The sequence below is a fragment of the Oratosquilla oratoria genome, chromosome 2 (assembly GCF_046742065.1).
Source record: "Oratosquilla oratoria isolate Oo_2021 chromosome 2, ASM4674206v1, whole genome shotgun sequence".
Taxonomy (NCBI): Eukaryota; Metazoa; Arthropoda; class Malacostraca; order Stomatopoda; family Squillidae; genus Oratosquilla; species Oratosquilla oratoria.
In genome coordinates this window covers 60,394,880-60,412,570 of record NC_134778.1, presented here as the reverse complement: position 1 = coordinate 60,412,570, position 17,691 = coordinate 60,394,880, and the positions used below count along the sequence as shown (strand labels likewise).

Genomic DNA, 17,691 nt, shown 5'->3' with positions numbered 1-17,691 from the left:
ACGAGATGAGATAAACAACTATGAAAAGGAAGTCTGTGACTCCTCATAGGTGAAAGTGGAGACCAAACTCTTAAAAGATTGAGATCTAAAGTGGCCGCAATTGAAATGTTTACATGCAAAACACAATAAAAAAGTCCACATAGCATTTTGGCTGAATACAATGAGTAATTCTCTGCACCTAAAAGGAGGAGATAGTGATGACGTGTGAAGTGAGTAACTGACTGACACAATGGGAGATGAGCATCAGCAAGCAGTGTGCTATCATTGGGAGAGGTTGTTTGTTGCATTCTCACTGATATGCCAAGTTTGTCATCCTGTAACTCCACTTCCATTTCAGCAAAATGGGTCAGATAAAGCTTACATTACAGGAAAAAGGACATACTCTAGCACTATTAGAACAGGAAATGTATGTCATTCATGTAGCAAAAGAAGTTAGAATATATAGAAAGACTTTACAAGCTGCTGGATGACTGTAATCAATACATCATTCAGCGTATAAGTGAGAGCAATAGCTGGCAGAGATACAACAAACAACCTCTTCCAATCACAGCATGCTGCTCACTGACACTCATCTCCCATTGTGTCAGTCAGTTACCAACCACACGTCATCGCTAGCTCCTCCTTTCAGGCACAATGAATTATAGTTAATGTATTCAGCCAAAATGCCATGTGGAATTTTTTATTGCATTTTGCATTTAAACATTTCAATTGTTGCCACTTTACAGCTGGAGAATAACATACAAGCTACCAAGATGAGACAAAGAAAATTAAATGGGCGGTGAGGTGATAGTTACTGTGAGAAATTACATAATGGTGGATGAAGCAAATCTGAGTGAAGGCAAGGCTGAAGCAATGCACAAAACAAGAACTAGAAGACTGAATAGAAAATACTTCATGATGGCATATGTCCCCTCCATGACAAGGATTTGGAATGAAGCTGAATATCAAGAAATGTCAGATAGCTGAAGATTTTAATTGCAGGGAGAACAACTGGGAGTGGAAAGCACTTGACAAGGCAGATTCCTGGGGGTAATTCCTTAGTAAATATAGCAATGGAGAACACATTGATCCAATGAGTAAAGGTGACTCATTTAAAAGGGGGTAACATTTCCACAAGGTTGGACCTGCTACTGACCAAAGACTCAGACATCATTGGCTCTTTGAAATATACTAATATCACCTATGCCCTCTCAGCAAACTGCATATAGCCATACACTTAATACAACATCTATTGTACCTTACCAGATTGTGTATATTTTTCTCTTTGGCCCCTTGGTCAATCAGCCAAGCAGCCACACGAGGGTCTTCCATAGATACTGTAGTCATACCAAGACCCGATGCAGCTAATATTCGCACATGGCTTTTTACATCCCATGCCTGCATTACTCGCTTGTCCTGAAGTCCTGATTAATTAAATGTACTATGGCTCAAAACATGAATCATCAAGTTGATGCCAGAAATTTTTCAGTCTTCTGTTGATACATTTTATATCTACACAATACATGACTTGAAATCATCAAATGAAACACAGTTAACTCACCCTTTGCAAGGCAGTCCTTAATGGAGAATATTCGTTCCTCTAAGGTAACCAGGTCATGTATGGGAGGGGTGGGGAGACTGCAGCTCAAATTCTCTATGATAATCATCAACAAAACTTATGTTATATTCACTATAATTTATGAAGATATTCCTAAGGTTGTTTTAAACCCCATATTAATGAACATCCAAAATACAAACCATGACCATTATTACATTGACAAGTTACACTGTGGAGAACATACCGTGTTGATTTATCCTGAGATTGATGTAATAGGCATCCCTACCTCCCCAGCACACTGCAAGGCCAACTACCACCAAACCCCCAAGGCTACCAGCAGTATCAACCACCAACCCTGCTATATCCTGCTGTTGTGGCTTCCGTCGGCTTCGTCCCTGTATGCGCCAACCTGCGAAAGGATCAGTGCCAGATTAAAAATGTGTTGGGTCCTAGGTGGTAATATAATCATAGACATATGCACCATTCCCCTTACTTACTTCTTTTTTTCAAAATCAAGTAATGACTTGGAAAAATAAAGGAGAGACGTAAAGCACTAAGTGCTTTCATTTGAAATAGCCATTTTCAGAGTTCAGAGTGCAACAATTACAATTATCAAGGTAAATATAAATACCTACGTATAGATATATATATATATATATATATATATGGACATTTTAGAAGCTCTGCCAAGGGATTTGAACCCTGACCTGTGTGTGCATAATCATAAAGCCAAGATGCATAGGTCAGGGTTCGAATCCCTTGGAAGAGCTTCTAAAATGTCCATTCTGTCTTAAACACACACAACATATATATATATATATATATATATATATATATATATGTATATATGTATATATATATACATGTTTTTATATCAATCAGTTTATCACCCTTGGTCTCTTGCAGAAGACCTGCACCCTTCATGTAACTGGCAACAACATCCAACCAAGTTCACAAGTCACTTGTGAAAGATATATTGTATTATTGTCTAGGGAATGTTAGTGTGGGGCATTGTAGTAGAAGGTGTTCTGTGTTCTCTGTATGGTAGTCACATCTTCCATTTACCATATTTTCAGTCTTCCTTTTAAGCTTATGCCATCCACTTCTGTTTTTCATACTTTCTTTGGTAGTCTTCCCTCATTCATCATTTACACATATCCAAACTACCTTTGCACTCCGATCTAGGCTATCCAACAGATTCACTTCCACCCCAACCCCAACTCCACTCCCATATACTCCACCCCATCCACTCCTGTACCACCCATTAGACCTCTTCAACACCCAATCCCAAAAACACCAAGACTTTAGTACAAACCTTTAAATTTGCTTACCTATGCCTCCCTCACTTGGTCGTTCTGGAGCCTTTTCACATGCTAAACTCACTGAAAATTTTTCCTTGGTATTCCATTCTTCAAAAAATGTCTTAAATAGTCTTGGGTCACTTGCCACATCAATAATACAAAATTCTGATAATGTGCAGTTGACAGTGAATGTCAAATTATGACAAGAATCCACCTTAATGCTTGATGGTTGGGAAACATCATGATCAGATGCATTTGGGGACTCCTGTGAAGCAGGCACTAAAACTTCTTGTGAATCTTTGTCATTTTTTGATGTAGCTTTAGATGGAAAAAGAGTTTTTGTTAAGCCTCTCACTGCCTTCCTTTTCTTTTTCTTTCTTTCTTGGCTGGTATTAGGAACATCAGTACTTTCCCTCATTATTTTTCCTCTCTTCTCTGGATTCCACTCAGTACTACTATTACAATCGGATGTTTCTACGATATTATCGTTCCTATCTTTCTCCTCACAATTGATTAACATAGCTTCGGTTCTTTGAGTTATACATAACTGAGAGAAATCTGTTGTTGTTCCACCTTGATTTTCCAAAATGTTCCCATTCTGTACACACACTGGTTCTTGTGATCCTGCCTCCACATGACTTCTTTTATTTTTTGTGTCCTCTTCTTTATCAAAGACACATTCTAAATTATTTGTGAAACCATTAATATTTTCATTCTTTTCTTGACCAGGAATTCTAGGACATGAAATATTGAAACAGCTGTCAAAAGCTTGCTGAAAGAAAGAGTCTCTTAATGTTTCATCCTTGGAGCCTACATTGCAAAACCCGTATTTTTCATCTGCTCTTGGTTCATTCAATAATTGCGGCTGAGGTTCTGCAGATTTATAGGACTCTACCCCTCTTTGCACAATCATACAATCCTTAGAATTTCCAGCAATGTGCTGATTTTCTTTAGACTCCTTGCAATGAATAGGTTTGGCCCTATCATTGAGTACAATTTCATCGTTACGTGATGAACTTGTTTCATTTGTTCTTATGCCCGCTTCAAGTTCTTCGGAAACTTTTGATAAAATGTTCCTTCTGGGTTGAAGGAATTCATTCTCTATCAATATCTTTTTTGAAACTCCTTCAATTCTGCTTTCTGTTTTAGTCATGTCAAAACCAAAATCAAGTTTCTCAGAGCAAACATCATAAAAAGAGACACTTTTTCGCTTATGAGGACTCACAGACTTTCTTTTTATAGTTGTTTCTTTCACCTTATATTTTGGGATTACGTTTCCCTCAGAATGCAGTATACTTTCTCCTTTGTCTCCCCTAAACTCGTAGTCTTCTGGAAACAAATCACTGCAGTCTGAAGAAGACACATCTCTATTACATTTTAAATTCTCAATCAAATCATCAGGCAGTTCAATTGAAAGATCTAGATCTTTAGCATTCTCAATGCAGTGACTGGAATCCTCATCATCATCATCCTCCTCAAGCATTCCTGCCCACTGCTCAATTGCAGAAGAAAAAAAAGAATCTGAAATCATACCATCTTCCTCTTCATCCTTTATATTTTGAGTACCAATTTCCTTATTCATGATTTGAGAATTAGCATGACCAAAGGATGTATCTGGGTTTAAGAGGGGGATATCTTCAAACAACTTATGTTCCTCTGCAATTTTTATGTTTTCAAACTGACTGTCATTTAAGTTAACATCTTCTTCCTCTCTACATGTTTCTCTCGGTAGGGGTAATGCAGAAGTACCCTTACATTCAATTCCTTCAAGTAAATCCATGTTATTGATGTCAAACTCTAATGTGGTATTAAATAGGTTATCGCAAGATAAATTCATTGCACCCTCTGATTCCTTGTTCCCACTTTCTCCTCTTTTGGAATCCTCCACCTGATTATTCAATGACACGTTCAGAATCGGGTTTCTGGAATACTGTTCTACTTGAGGTTCCTCATCTACATTCAAACTTGGCGAGGAATCAAAAGTTAGCTTGGTGGCAATATCATCCAGCTCTGACTTTTTTTTATTACATTCATATAAAGTTCCTGTCACAACTTGGGCTTTTGGAGTATTTCCTTTTTTTAGGGCTTCGTGATTCTTATCGAAACTATGTGCAGAGCCTTTGTCAGAGAATAAAAGCTCAGGGGATTCTATTGCTGTCTCCTTTTGTCCAACATTCATCTGTTCTGAAAAAAATTCTTTTCTTTTCAATTGATGCTCATCATTTCTCACAGTTATTTCCTGACATTTAAGGTTATTTTTCTGGTCCATGTGACTGGCTGCAAAGCCCACTTGGACACTAGGCTCTTGAGAAACAGGAACAGCAAATGAATCATTGAAATCAATTGTAAGTGATGACTTTGTCTTAGACTTTGAATTTCTGAATAAGAGAGCTGCCATTGTAGATTCATTTCTTGAAGGCTGTATTCTACATTCTTCTAAAAGGTCATTTCTTACAACTTCAGGAGCTCCATTAATGTCCCCTTCTCTCATACATATTTTTCTTCTTTTATTACTATCACAAGATTTATTTTCTACATGCCTGGTTAGAGATACTTGTTTCTCAGCTTCTGAAATTCTTTGTTCCTCACTAACTACAGCAATTTCACTGCCCACAGAAACATCTTTGGTACTGGTACTTGGCTCTACACAACTATTACCAGTTCTTGCAACTTCAGTATATGCATTACATTCACCATTTTCTATAGATTCGTTTTCTTTAAGGACATTACCTGCTAAAGAATTTCTCCCATTATCTTTCAATAACTTTGGTGAGGAAAAAATATTTGGACACAAATTTTCTGTCATTTCAATTGAAACACCTCTTTCTTTTTCAAGTTTTTGTTGTTCTTGTTTCAGATTTCCTTTGGGGGACACTAAATTCATATTTTCCAAGGGACCAGAGGTGCCTTGTTTATGATGCACACTAGCTGAAAGTGTTGTTGATTTTTCTATACTATTCTGAATAGGTTTTACATTGTTGGAATGTCTACTGACATTAACATTTCTTGTATTCAAAGTCAGATTAGGTGAAATTGACGAACGAAATGAAGATCTTGATCTCCTGGATGATGTGCGTTTCCTCTTGGTACTTCGAGCACCACCTACTGTCGAAACACCTCGTGGCTTCTGGCGCCAGTCTATCCCACAGATGCCAATTTCTTTCTGCAAAAGTTTGGTATCAACTTTATTTCAAATTCTAATCAACCAATGAAGCACAAGTCAAATATCTTTGACACCATATGAAACAAATCATAAAATTAAATGCAAACCTGGACAATCTCCTGTGCTTCTTTCACAAGAAGCTCAGCAATTTGTTTTTCTGTGAGCAGATCCCTATTAGATACCCAGATTGTTGCACCTCTCTCCACAGTATTCTCCATCTTGTTACTGAAAAAAAAACAAGATCAAATAATGTAAAGCATACAGCTAAAAATTATTATATCATTATAAACATTTAGTGCATACTGATGTAACAGTAAAAAAAAAAAAAAAAAAAAAAAAAAAAAAAAAAAAAAAAAAAAAAAAATAAAAAAAAAAAAAAATACAGATGGGGTAGAATTATCAAATGTTCAAAAGACAAAAAGCCAATATACTAAAATCCAACCCCCCATTCACCTCATTCTAGGACTTCCTCTTGTGCATTCTATTTATTTATTTTTTCCAGACCCCAAAACTACATGTATAATCATTTAGTTTTCTCACTTGCTTTCCGAGCTGTCTTAAAAAAATATATATGATCTCCATGTTACATTCCTTTTAGAAAACAACACTTCTTCTCCCATCATCTCTGCATCCTTCACTCTCCACTGCCTCATAATTCTGCCATCCACCTTACCTGGGGTACTAAACATGTGAATGAGGAGGTGATGAGGTGAGCAGCAGTGAAATGAGAGCTGGCAGATAGGGCTGATGAAAGATTATGGAGACAGTTTGGACACATGGAAAAAATAAGTAAAGAAAGATTAGCATAAGATGCGTGGAAAGCAGAGGTGGATTGAGTGACCCTGTGGGGGATGACCAAAGATGAGATGGGTGGATGGGTTGAAAGGGGTTTTGAACAAGAGGGGAATATCTGTTGAGCAATGAAGGGATAAGGCAGGGGATAGGGGTGATTGGAGGATGGTTGTGTATGGATGAAATTTTAATGCAGCCTGAAGGGATTTCTTCCCATCTTCTCTATTTTCGCATAAGGGGACAGAGAGAGGGAGTTGCCATTTAAGTGAAGTGGCTCTGATGTGGATGTTATGTGTCATGCTGCATTGCTTCTGACCTGGGTAGTGGCCAGGAGACAGGGATAACCTTCATCCATGAGGAGCTAAGATATGAAGGAAATAAGGGGGGTGGATGGGGTTGGAATGAGTGGGAGAGGGTGCATGCCTTGACTTGGCTACATCCTTTATAAGGGAGAAGCCCCTGAGTGTGTGATTCACTATTGTCTTGGATCACATGTTGGACCCATGATTGACAGCTATTTCCCTCCCAGTAGAGAGCTCAGAGTTCATATATGACTGGTCTACGGGTAATGATGTGACCTTACATGCACACACACACCCAATTCCCTGCCCACGAGAGTTGGAGTAATGATTCACAGCACAGAGATACGGAAATTATTTCAGACCTGGGCAGGATTCAAACCTGGACTGCCATATTGGCAGCTGAGAACTCTACCACCACTCCATCGAGTCATGTGTGCGTGTGTGTTTGTGTATATCATCTACACATATACATTACAAGACAACAATCCAAGAAAAGAGAGGCCCAGTATAACTCCTTACCTTTCAAAAGGAGTAGCTGAAGTAAGGACATTTTCAATGTCATTAGGATGAGCACTTGCAACCAAATTGACAGTCTCATATCCTTTGTTATACAAGATCCTTGCTCGTTGTCCATTGAGTAAACTCAAACGTACAAGATCACACAATTCCCTCTGAATGCCAAAGTGCAACCTGTCCTGAAACTGTGCCACCAGAAGCTCCAAGTTGTGCCAGCCCAGGCGATTGCAAAATACTGTCACCATACCTGCAAAGGAATGCATACATACGTACATATACCAAAGGCTTTTTCCCCTTTACAAGGGATGTAGACAAAAAACAAAGGCATAAAATCCACTCACATGCATTCCATCCCCACATACTCCACTCCCATCTACCCTCTTCCCTCCCTCTTATCTTGGCTCCTCCTAGATGATGGGTCATCCCTGCATCTCGCCCACTGCCCTGGGTCAGAAGCAGTGTCAAAAGATACAGTACATCCAGAGCAAGGTCGCTTCATTAAATCAGTGACCCTTCCTCTCTGTCCCCTCATGCAGAAAAGGAGAAGACGGGGAGAAATCCCTTCGGTTTGGCCATCCAATTTTACTATAATATGTTTTTGGTTTACAGTTGTCTTGAACATGCTGAACAAAACTGTCTGGCATATGTCGGAGCAAAATCTTTACAGGAGATAATGGACCTCCATGAGTTAATTGTGAAGAAGATGATTTGTTTAACATCACAAACTTCCCCCCATCAGGAGGCTAGGACAGTTCCCCTTTCAGAGGACTTTGTAGTGTGGAATTTAATGAACCATGCCCTTAGTTCAACTCGCCCTGAGCAGGGTTCAAACCATCCTCATCTTGACCCTCTCCACAAGTATAGAAGCCCTAAACCACTTGGCCAGTAAGCATCCAAAAATGAGTTGTGTTAGCTTTTAATGACCCAGTGCCAATGAGGACACCTTTCAGCTGAAAAATATTTTGATATCAGCCAGAAGAAAATGTTTAAAAGAAAACCATAGTAAAACTGAGGCTTAGAACTCAAAATACCTGCAAAGGTGGCTGCTGACTGCTGTAAAGACTGCAACATCCCTCTGGAAGCAGAGAACTGATGAGCCACCATGTTGAGTGGTACTTCCTGAACCAAACTATGCAGAGTAAGAGCAGTGAAGAATCTCTGATGAATAGCAAGTTTCTGGGCTTGGCTCTTGATCTGTAACTCATAATCAAGAAAATATTGATGTCTCACTTTATCTTAATTTAATAGTAATAACAATCAATTAATCTGTTGCCATAATTCTATTTTGCAGATTTGTGACCCCCAAAGTATATGGAAATGATCTTGGACTGGCCGCACTGTGACTCAAAAGGAAATTCAGTACTATAATCTGTTCAGTGTTGGAGTGTTGGGCAGTGTACAATTAGATGTCCTGTAATTCCCCTATTGTAATGATAATTATTGCCTCGAGTTTCACAGACTGGAAACCTGCTGCCCCACAGCAGCTGGCATTGGTCTTTAGTATTTCCTCGGAGGAAACTTTCACCTTTTACAACTCACATGGAAATCATGGTGGCAGAATTCTGCCCCCACCCCATACCATGGGGGTTAAGAAAAGGAAATAATGGAAGTGGTAAAGGACAGTTTTAAGGGAACAGCTTAAAGGAGAGATAGTCATTGAATAAAAATAACATCATTACTTTATTAGTAAATATTTTACTCTAACATGGACAAAATGTCTGGTTCTAGTCTGTAGGGGTGCCCATCAAATTCCTAAAATATCAGCTGCATGCTACTATGTCCATCCCTATTGCATGACAACATACAGTCAATATCCGAGTACAAGGAGTCAAAACCCCAGTACAGGGAGTCAATACTCCATGACTAAATTCAGCCAGCTACATTTAGTATGTAATGGTTTATCAACTCCACCTGAAAATTTCATACAAATATCTCGTATGATGAAAATATATTCCCATATATTATTTTAATATCTTTCTAAATTATACATGCCATACCTTTTTATTGACTGTGCCTTTCATGGCTCTCACTATGAAACTTTCTTCTACCCCCACAAGCTGACCAACTCTCTTCATATCTGTCCTTAAGGATTCCCAAGACCTTAAGAAGGCCATCCAGTCCATGTTAGGCCAAGCACCACTTACATAGATGGGCGTTACCTTGTGAAGACCAAATAAATTTGTTATATTACACATTGTAAAACATATATGGACACAAAATTGATTCATACACATTCCATTCAAATACACATATCAATTTCACTTCTGAAAAAGAATAAATTTCCTTTGAAAAACATACTTATATGGTTCATTTTTGTGTATTATAGAGAGCGGGGGTGGAAAGGGAGTTGGCAGATAGGGCTGATGAAAGAGTATTGGGATGGTTTGGACACATGGAAAGAATGAGTGAAGAAGGATTACCAAAAGAGGTGTGTAAAGCAGAGGTGGATGAAGTGGACAAGTGAGGATGAGATGGATGGATGTAGTGAAAGAGGCTTTGAGCAAAAGGGGGAATGTCTGTTGAGCAAGGATGAAAGACAACAAGAGATAGGGGTGAGTTGAGAATTTTTATGTATGGGTGATATTTTGACAACAATATACACTTTATTATTTTGTTTTCATCATTTATGAGTTCATCTGCTACTAAGAAGAGAGGGTGGAAAGAGTGGTAGATGGGAGTAGAATGGGTGGGAGTGTAATGGGTGGGAGTGGGTACATGCCTTTTGACTTGGCTACCTCCCTTATAAGGGCACAAAAGCCTTTCATATATATACACGTAGATCTGCTGCCGATCTCATTCTGATTAAATTCTCTTTCAGTGAAATTATCAAACATATACACCAAAGAACATGTGTCAAACACACTACAGCTATCAAAAGCCAACTACTAGACTCACCTGGTATATAACATGCAACTCATTTTCCAGGACAAAGCATTGCCTTGCTTGGTGCAGCTCTCTGAAGACATGAAGCCCTTCATCTGGAGAGAGCCCTGCAGCTACTACTGCACATCCTAATTGGGTACCAATGTACTGCTCTCCTTCTCCTGTATCTTGTAACCTATGAGGTACACATGACAGCAAAATTATTGGACTCGGAACAGAAATTGAAGAAAAAAATCAATATTGTGGAGCAGCATGCAATCAATACCTTAAGGACTATAATGGGGTGCCCCTACAGACCAGAGCCTCACATCATTTTGTCTATGTTATAGGAAATTGCTAAGCATAGAGAAATGATGCTACTTCACTGTACTGCAATTATCCCTCCTTTATGCTCTCCCACCCACTCTTAATACTATCTTGTACCACTTCTTTGAGTATATATTTCCATTTTTGCCTCTCCCCTGTGGTAGGGAGAAAAAGAATAATGCCACCAAGTCATCCCACTCAGGTCATAAAGGCAGCTAAAACAGGACGGAGTGTGGGACCAGGCATCATGCTCTCTGTAACCTTATGAGTACATTCATGTGAGAAGTCAAGTATTAGCAAAAAACACACTATCTCTCCTATGACTGACTTGTGGGTCAATCTGGAAGCTGTTGCCAGTTGACTGGGAGCTGTAAATCTCTTGCAAGAGAGACCTGGGGTAATGAAGTGATAGACTTTCTTTCAATATATAGCTCTGTTGAGGAAGGACGGGAGAGGACAGAAGATAGGGATGAATGGAGAAGGTTTGTGTATGGATGATGCTGTGATGCATGAGGGGGTGGGGGATGGGGGGTGAGGGAGTATGTATGAGAAATAAATTGATGCAGCCCGAAGGGATTTCTCCCCGTCTTCTCCTTTTCTGCATGAGGGGACGGAGAGGTGGGGGTCACCGAATTAATGAAGCAGCCTTGCTGTGGACATGCTGTGTCTAGCGACTCTGCTTCTGACCCAGGGCAGTGGACAGGATGCAGGGATGACCTGTCATCCAGGAGGTGCCAAGATGTGAGGGAGGGAAGAGGGTGGAGGGGAGTGGAGTATGTTGGGGATGGAATGGATGGGAGTGGTTTCTATGCCTTTTTCTTTTTGGTTACCTCCCGTGTAAGGGGGGAAAAAGCCTTTGGTATATGTATGTATGTATACAGCTCTCAAGACAGTACTAAAACTCAAGAAATAAGAACCACTTATGATGACTTACACTAAAAACCCTGGTTAGTATACTAGCTAACTTATCTAAGGCTCATGTAGTACTAACCTGATAAACTCATTTTCTTCTAAAAAACTGATACAGGTAGAAGTACCATCTCTTCTTAAGCTATTCCCCTCAGAAATCTGCTCATTCTGTAGGGAGGTTGCCAACATAGTGCTGCCTGAATACATAGCCACCTCCATTGGGCTCTTGGCAACACCACTTACAATCACCTGGCAACACAGTAAATATATTAACAATAAGTGGTTTAATAAGTGCTACATCACAGATAAGGAATTGTTTAACCGAACTTGTGTTAAATTATTCACTACATGGATAAAATAAAATTATAATGAAAAAGTACTTGGAGTCGCATTTGGCAGTGAAAAGAGTGGAAGTGAAGGTTATTTATCAAGTAATAGAGTATGTGTAAATGAATTTGAGGCTAGATAAGATAAACTGGAGAGTAGAAGATGGAACCCAATGAGAACTCCTCCTTTCCATATACTACAACTAAATAAATACACACACACACACACAGGCACACAGTATATACAGATTTTCCTTACCTCAAGAATGGCCCTCTTCATGCTTGATGTCAGAGAGTTATCCTTTTGTAAACACGAAGAGACAGGTGGCAGAGCAGCATTCAAAAGATGTTCAGCTTTATGTCTTTCACTGGGTTGGCACACCAGGACGCTTTCACCTGTGTTAAACATGAGTTTTTGTCACATATGTATACAAATCAAACTTAGGAATGCCTGTATAACCTTGTACAAATTGCTGACAACTGATACTTGAAATTAGTCTCCATGAAGAGGGCAGACATATGAAGTTTGACATGGAAAATCATCAGAAAATATTCAGCACGATTATTATTTTTAACACAAGTAACATGTGTTAGTGCTAAGTGAAACTATGTTGAAAGAGAAGGGTGGTTGAGTTTGGAGGTATGGTGGGGAGGGTGTCAGGAGTGATGAGAGGACAAGGGAGGGAAGGAGTGGCTCTGCTGACAAGTGATGGAACAGGAAAGTACATGGTGGAGTGGAGCGAGGAGTCTTTAAGGATAACGTGGGTGACAGTGAAATTGAGAGTTTTTGTGAAAGTATATGGGCTTGATAGTAAGAAAGAGAAGATGAAAAAAAAGCTTTCTGAATAAGAATTGCATATTTAGGGAGTTTTGAGAAAAATGTAAACACAGTGGTGTTGGGGATCTCAATGCTAGAGTAGATGTGGCAATAGATGGAGTAGTTGGAAAGTTTGGGGTGCCAGGTAAGAATTACAGAAGAGATGATGTTGATGTCTTTCGAAAGGGGGTTAATGATAGCTATCTATCTATATACCAAGAGCTTTTTCCCCCTTTTAAGGGAGGTAGCCAAATCAGAGGCACTTACCTATTCCCACCCATTTCACTCCCTTCCACCACCCCCTCCACCCTTCCCATCTCAGCTCCTCATGGATGACGGGTCATCCCTGCATCTGCCAACTACCCTGGGTCAAACGCAATGCAGCAAGAGTGAGTGAGGTAAAGGCGAGGGTAATGGGCAGGGGACTGGAGATGGTTAAAGAGGGTGGAGAAAAGTGGGTGAGCCAGTTGTTGTTTGCTGATGACACTGCGCTTGTGGCAAGATCAGAGGAAGGATTAAAGAAGTTAGTGATAGAGTTTGGGAAGGTATGCGATGGGAGAAAGTTGAAGGTAAATGTGGGTAAAAGTAAGGTGATGAGATGTACAACAGTAGAGGGTGGCAGTGAGTTGGAAGTAAGTCTAAAAGAAGAGAGGCTGGAGGAGGCTTTAGGTATTTAGTTACATGTGGCATGAAAGGGAGTAGAGGTGGAGGTAACTTGTAGATTGAGAGAAGCTAGTAAATGCCTTGGGGGATTAAAAAGTGTTATGAGAAATAGGCAACTGGGAATGGATGCAAAGAGGAGATTGTATGAAGGGGTGATTGTGCCAACAGCATTGTATGGAGCAGAGTTAATGATAGCAAACAGTGTTTAATAAGAGGCCCCAGAATAGGTATGTGGAAGAGAGGTAGGGGGAAGGATGATTGATAATGAATTAATGAATCATGTAGTGGTACACAAAGGGAGGACTGAGAGAACTCTGGATGTTCATGTTTTTTGGGATGAGAGTGGGGCTAGTCAGATCATCTTTTGGTAGAAAGGAAATTGAGGACATATGAAAAGTGGAGTAGGAAAAAGGAGGGAAGCAGAGAATTGCTGAAAGTTAACAAATTGAATGAAAAGAATGAAGAGAAAGAAGACCAGGAGAAGCTGAAAGGAGTGTGGGAGAAGATGAAGAATAGTGGGGAAGCAGGATCAGAAGAATGGGTATGTTTCAAAAAGTAAATTATAAACTGTACACAGACAGTATGTGGGATTAGGAAAATGGAGAGATCAGAAGGAAAGGTAGAAAATGGTGGGATGAACAAGTAAAGGTGACAGAAGAGAAAAAGTAAGTGTACAAAGATTGGTTGCAAAGTAGAACTAGAGAAGTATATGAAAAATAGGAATAAAAATATGTTTTGGAAAGAAGTGCATTGTCAGTAACAAAGCAAAGGCTTACTGTACTGCCTATTAATCCTTTAAATTATCAGTACTTTAATCAGTGAGGTATATATCAAGGTAAATGCCATATGTAGACTTCTGTCTGAAGTAAACTCATTTAATTCAATGAAGGTTGTTAGCCAATTTTGTTTACATATCATACATGCCACATATATATTGTGAATTAGGTTTTAACGTCACTGTTCTCATACCTGGCATATAGGATGATCATTTATTTTTTCTGGGGGGTTTTGGATGCTTTAGATGTTGTCCAATATGCTGAGATATACAGTAAATGAAGAGTAATAACAACTGTTGCCTCAATTTTTACTTAATGGAACACCTATGGCCCCACAAATGGCTGGCAATGATCCTTAGGTCCTCCCACTTATCTCTCTAAAAAGAAACTTAGGACTACTGTCTGTGTTGTATTGAAATGGGACTGTAGGAGGAGGGGAGCAACTGCCAGTTGTCAGTCTTCTATGAGTGAAAGGGGTAAAACACAGGTGAAGTTGATTAGGCCCAGTCCAGAGACCAAGTGGCAGTCCTTCTGGGTTGCACCTCCTGATGGAGGTGAGGGAGTTTGACATATGTACATATACCAAAGGCTTTTTTTTAGCCAAAAAACAAAGGCATAAAAACCACTCCTACCCATTCCATCCACACATACTCCACTTCCATTACCCCTTTCCACCCCCTCTTATCTTGGCTCCCCCTTTATGAGGGAGATGACAAAGCTTAAAAATAGGCAGTTCCACTGTCTATCTTCCAGGACCACCACTAGTAAATACCCATTATTTGTCTCATGGTAAATAAATATATAGATAAATGATTAATTAAAGCATGATGAATGACCTTAAATGATTAATCTCAATGGTGCAGTACTTGTAGGTTGCTATGCTACATATTATGAAAGCTTTGTTCCTGACCTGTATCATCAATGCCCTTCCTTCCTGCTCTCCCAATCATTTGCTTGTACGTCAGGGTGTCCAGCAATGATCCACCAAATACTGGGGATCTGAGAATTGGAATTTGTCCATTAATATCATATACATATTTACTTTCAGTCTCTGATTCCATAAAGTAACAGAAAAATGAAAATTACACTGGTCTAAATATTCACTCAAACCAGGTGTAAGATGAAAAGAAAGAACGGAACTGAATATAAAAATATTTACTTTTCCCCTTTTTTCCAACCATGTATTCTCTTAAACACTTAATTTCTCTTCTTTATATCCTTACCCCTTTCAATTGCTTCTTATGACATCCACCACCCTTTGTTTCCCTCTCATATTAATTACTCATGCATAATGGGTCATCCCTATCTTCTGCCCAATGCAGGGTCTGACAGCCTAAGCTAGTTTACCTCCACTACTTCAACCACATGTCAACCCTTTCCCCCTCACACATAAATAGAGAAGACATGGAGAAATCCTATATTTCATGACACTTTTCCTCCCCCTAATACATTCATTTGCTTCATTTACTCTGTGTAACATAAAACAAAAATAGCCTACCTTATGATGACACGTCGAGCAGGCAAATTAACCCCTGAAGACAAGGTAGAAGTTGCCATCAGAACTTTTATCATTCCATTTTTAAAAGCACCTTCAACAATATCCCTCTCTTCATAGGTAAGACCTGCAATAAAGAATCATATCCACCTTTAGCCATTCTAGTTTTCATCTCTAATGAAGTTTATGTATTCAACATGTACTAGTTTCTATATACAGGATATTAGCTAACAATGACAAATATTACTTCAAATTTTACTGATTGGAAACCCAGAGCCCCCACACTGGCTGGCAAGAATCTTCAGGCCCTCCCACTGATCTCTCTGGAATGAAATTTTGGACTGTTGTCTGTGTTGCAATAGAACTGGACTGTTTCTTTGTCACCAGCTGAAAGTAGACATGAGCTCTTCTTTTGTAAACAGGTGGAGGAAATATGGCTTAAGGTGGTGGTAAGGAGCCTACACCAGGAGGGGTATATCTGTGGCCAAAGCCGTTATCTTTGCCCTATTATGTGCTATGAGGACTGTTGAGCCAGGTGAGAAACAGTCACTGCTGGGAATAAGAGAGAAGTGTGGGATTCAAATGCAAGACCAGCAGACTTACAATTACACCACCAACATATACATGAATAGATATTTTGGGCATGGTCCAGAAACAAAGTATCAGCCCTTTGGATTTACAACTTCAGATGGATGTGAGGAGACAAACAGGTTTTGAATATTTCCTTGACTTATTTTCTCTGTACAGAAAATTGCATTTCTTAATATACTTTTAACACTAATGATGTGTACCTCCAAATGGTGGTCCTTTTTCAGAGGGAATCGTCTTACTGCCTACCTTCAAAACCTATCAACACCCTCACCTCATCATCTGGAGATGCAGCCCTGAGGGGCTGGCACTCAGTCTCTAGACCTGGCCCAATTTAACCTATTTCCTCCATCTTTTCACAAAAGGAGAGTTGACAACTAGCAACTGCTTACCTCCTCCTCCTTCTAATGAAAAAAGGAACAGTCCTACACTAACACATGACAATAGTTGAAAGTTTCTTCCCAGAGATCTATGAATGGGCTTGAAGAATGTTGCCAGACACTGGGGCACAATGGTTTCCAGTTACTGATTAATCAATCCATTGCTGGTCTCTTGCAAGAGATATTCTCTATACAGTTTCATGGGCCCAATCACTCCTTCATACAATCTTCTCTTTATTTTGATCACCAAATACCCATTACTCATAACACTTCACTCCACCCAGAAATTTTCTCAGTTCCCTGATTATATAACTAGCCGCCATACCTCCATTTATTATTAAGCATTTTGAGAGACCAGGGACAATGGATTGATTGATTACTAAATACTTAAATCTCTCTACTTTCTTATGCATATCTCCAGATTTTCACTAAATTCATCAAAATAAAAGTACATGTTATTCTACTTCCAAATCCCCAAACCCTTTTTTCATATGAAAATCATAACTAACCTGCATGATGGAAAGCAGTTCCAAAAGCTATGGAGCGACCTAATATTCTATCAAGACCCACAGGACAGTTTTTCAGGGCTTCCAGTACACGACTTATGCCAACTGTATTAAGACACTCTCGCAATCTTCCACTCACTGCAGGAGCGTAAGTACTGTCTGGTTTTCCTGCAGGTCATAAAACAAAGAAAAGGTATTGAGGAGTCCTGATTTCTAAAAGTCTACTGAGGTATTCAATACACATGAAAAAAAAAATTATATTACCAATGTTAAAAAATTCCTTTGCCATATTTTCTGATAATTTCTCACACCTGGCTTTGGTAGGGCAAAACACAAGAACAGAGTAACCGGCAAAAACAGTTTCCAAACACAGTTGGATCACTTGATCACTGTCTCCCTAATAAATACAAAAAATCTTAATTAGTCAATTA

General features: G+C 39.3%; 1 protein-coding gene across 1 annotated transcript in view; it reads right to left on the bottom strand.

Moving 5' to 3' along the window:
* Nucleotides 1–17,691, bottom strand: part of PolQ (DNA polymerase theta) — a 48,962-nt gene that overhangs the window by 11,206 nt on the left and 20,065 nt on the right. The window contains exons 8-22 of the mRNA XM_076209147.1: nt 17,525–17,657; nt 17,264–17,428; nt 15,790–15,913; nt 15,202–15,290; nt 12,295–12,431; nt 11,792–11,958; nt 10,507–10,669; nt 9,609–9,770; nt 8,643–8,805; nt 7,615–7,858; nt 6,109–6,226; nt 2,869–6,001; nt 1,782–1,946; nt 1,541–1,633; nt 1,243–1,403 (exon numbers count right to left, since the gene is read on the bottom strand). Of these exons, the coding sequence (XP_076065262.1) occupies nt 1,243–1,403; nt 1,541–1,633; nt 1,782–1,946; nt 2,869–6,001; nt 6,109–6,226; nt 7,615–7,858; nt 8,643–8,805; nt 9,609–9,770; nt 10,507–10,669; nt 11,792–11,958; nt 12,295–12,431; nt 15,202–15,290; nt 15,790–15,913; nt 17,264–17,428; nt 17,525–17,657 (5,217 nt within the window). The remainder of the gene's footprint in view (nt 1–1,242; nt 1,404–1,540; nt 1,634–1,781; nt 1,947–2,868; nt 6,002–6,108; nt 6,227–7,614; nt 7,859–8,642; nt 8,806–9,608; nt 9,771–10,506; nt 10,670–11,791; nt 11,959–12,294; nt 12,432–15,201; nt 15,291–15,789; nt 15,914–17,263; nt 17,429–17,524; nt 17,658–17,691) is intronic.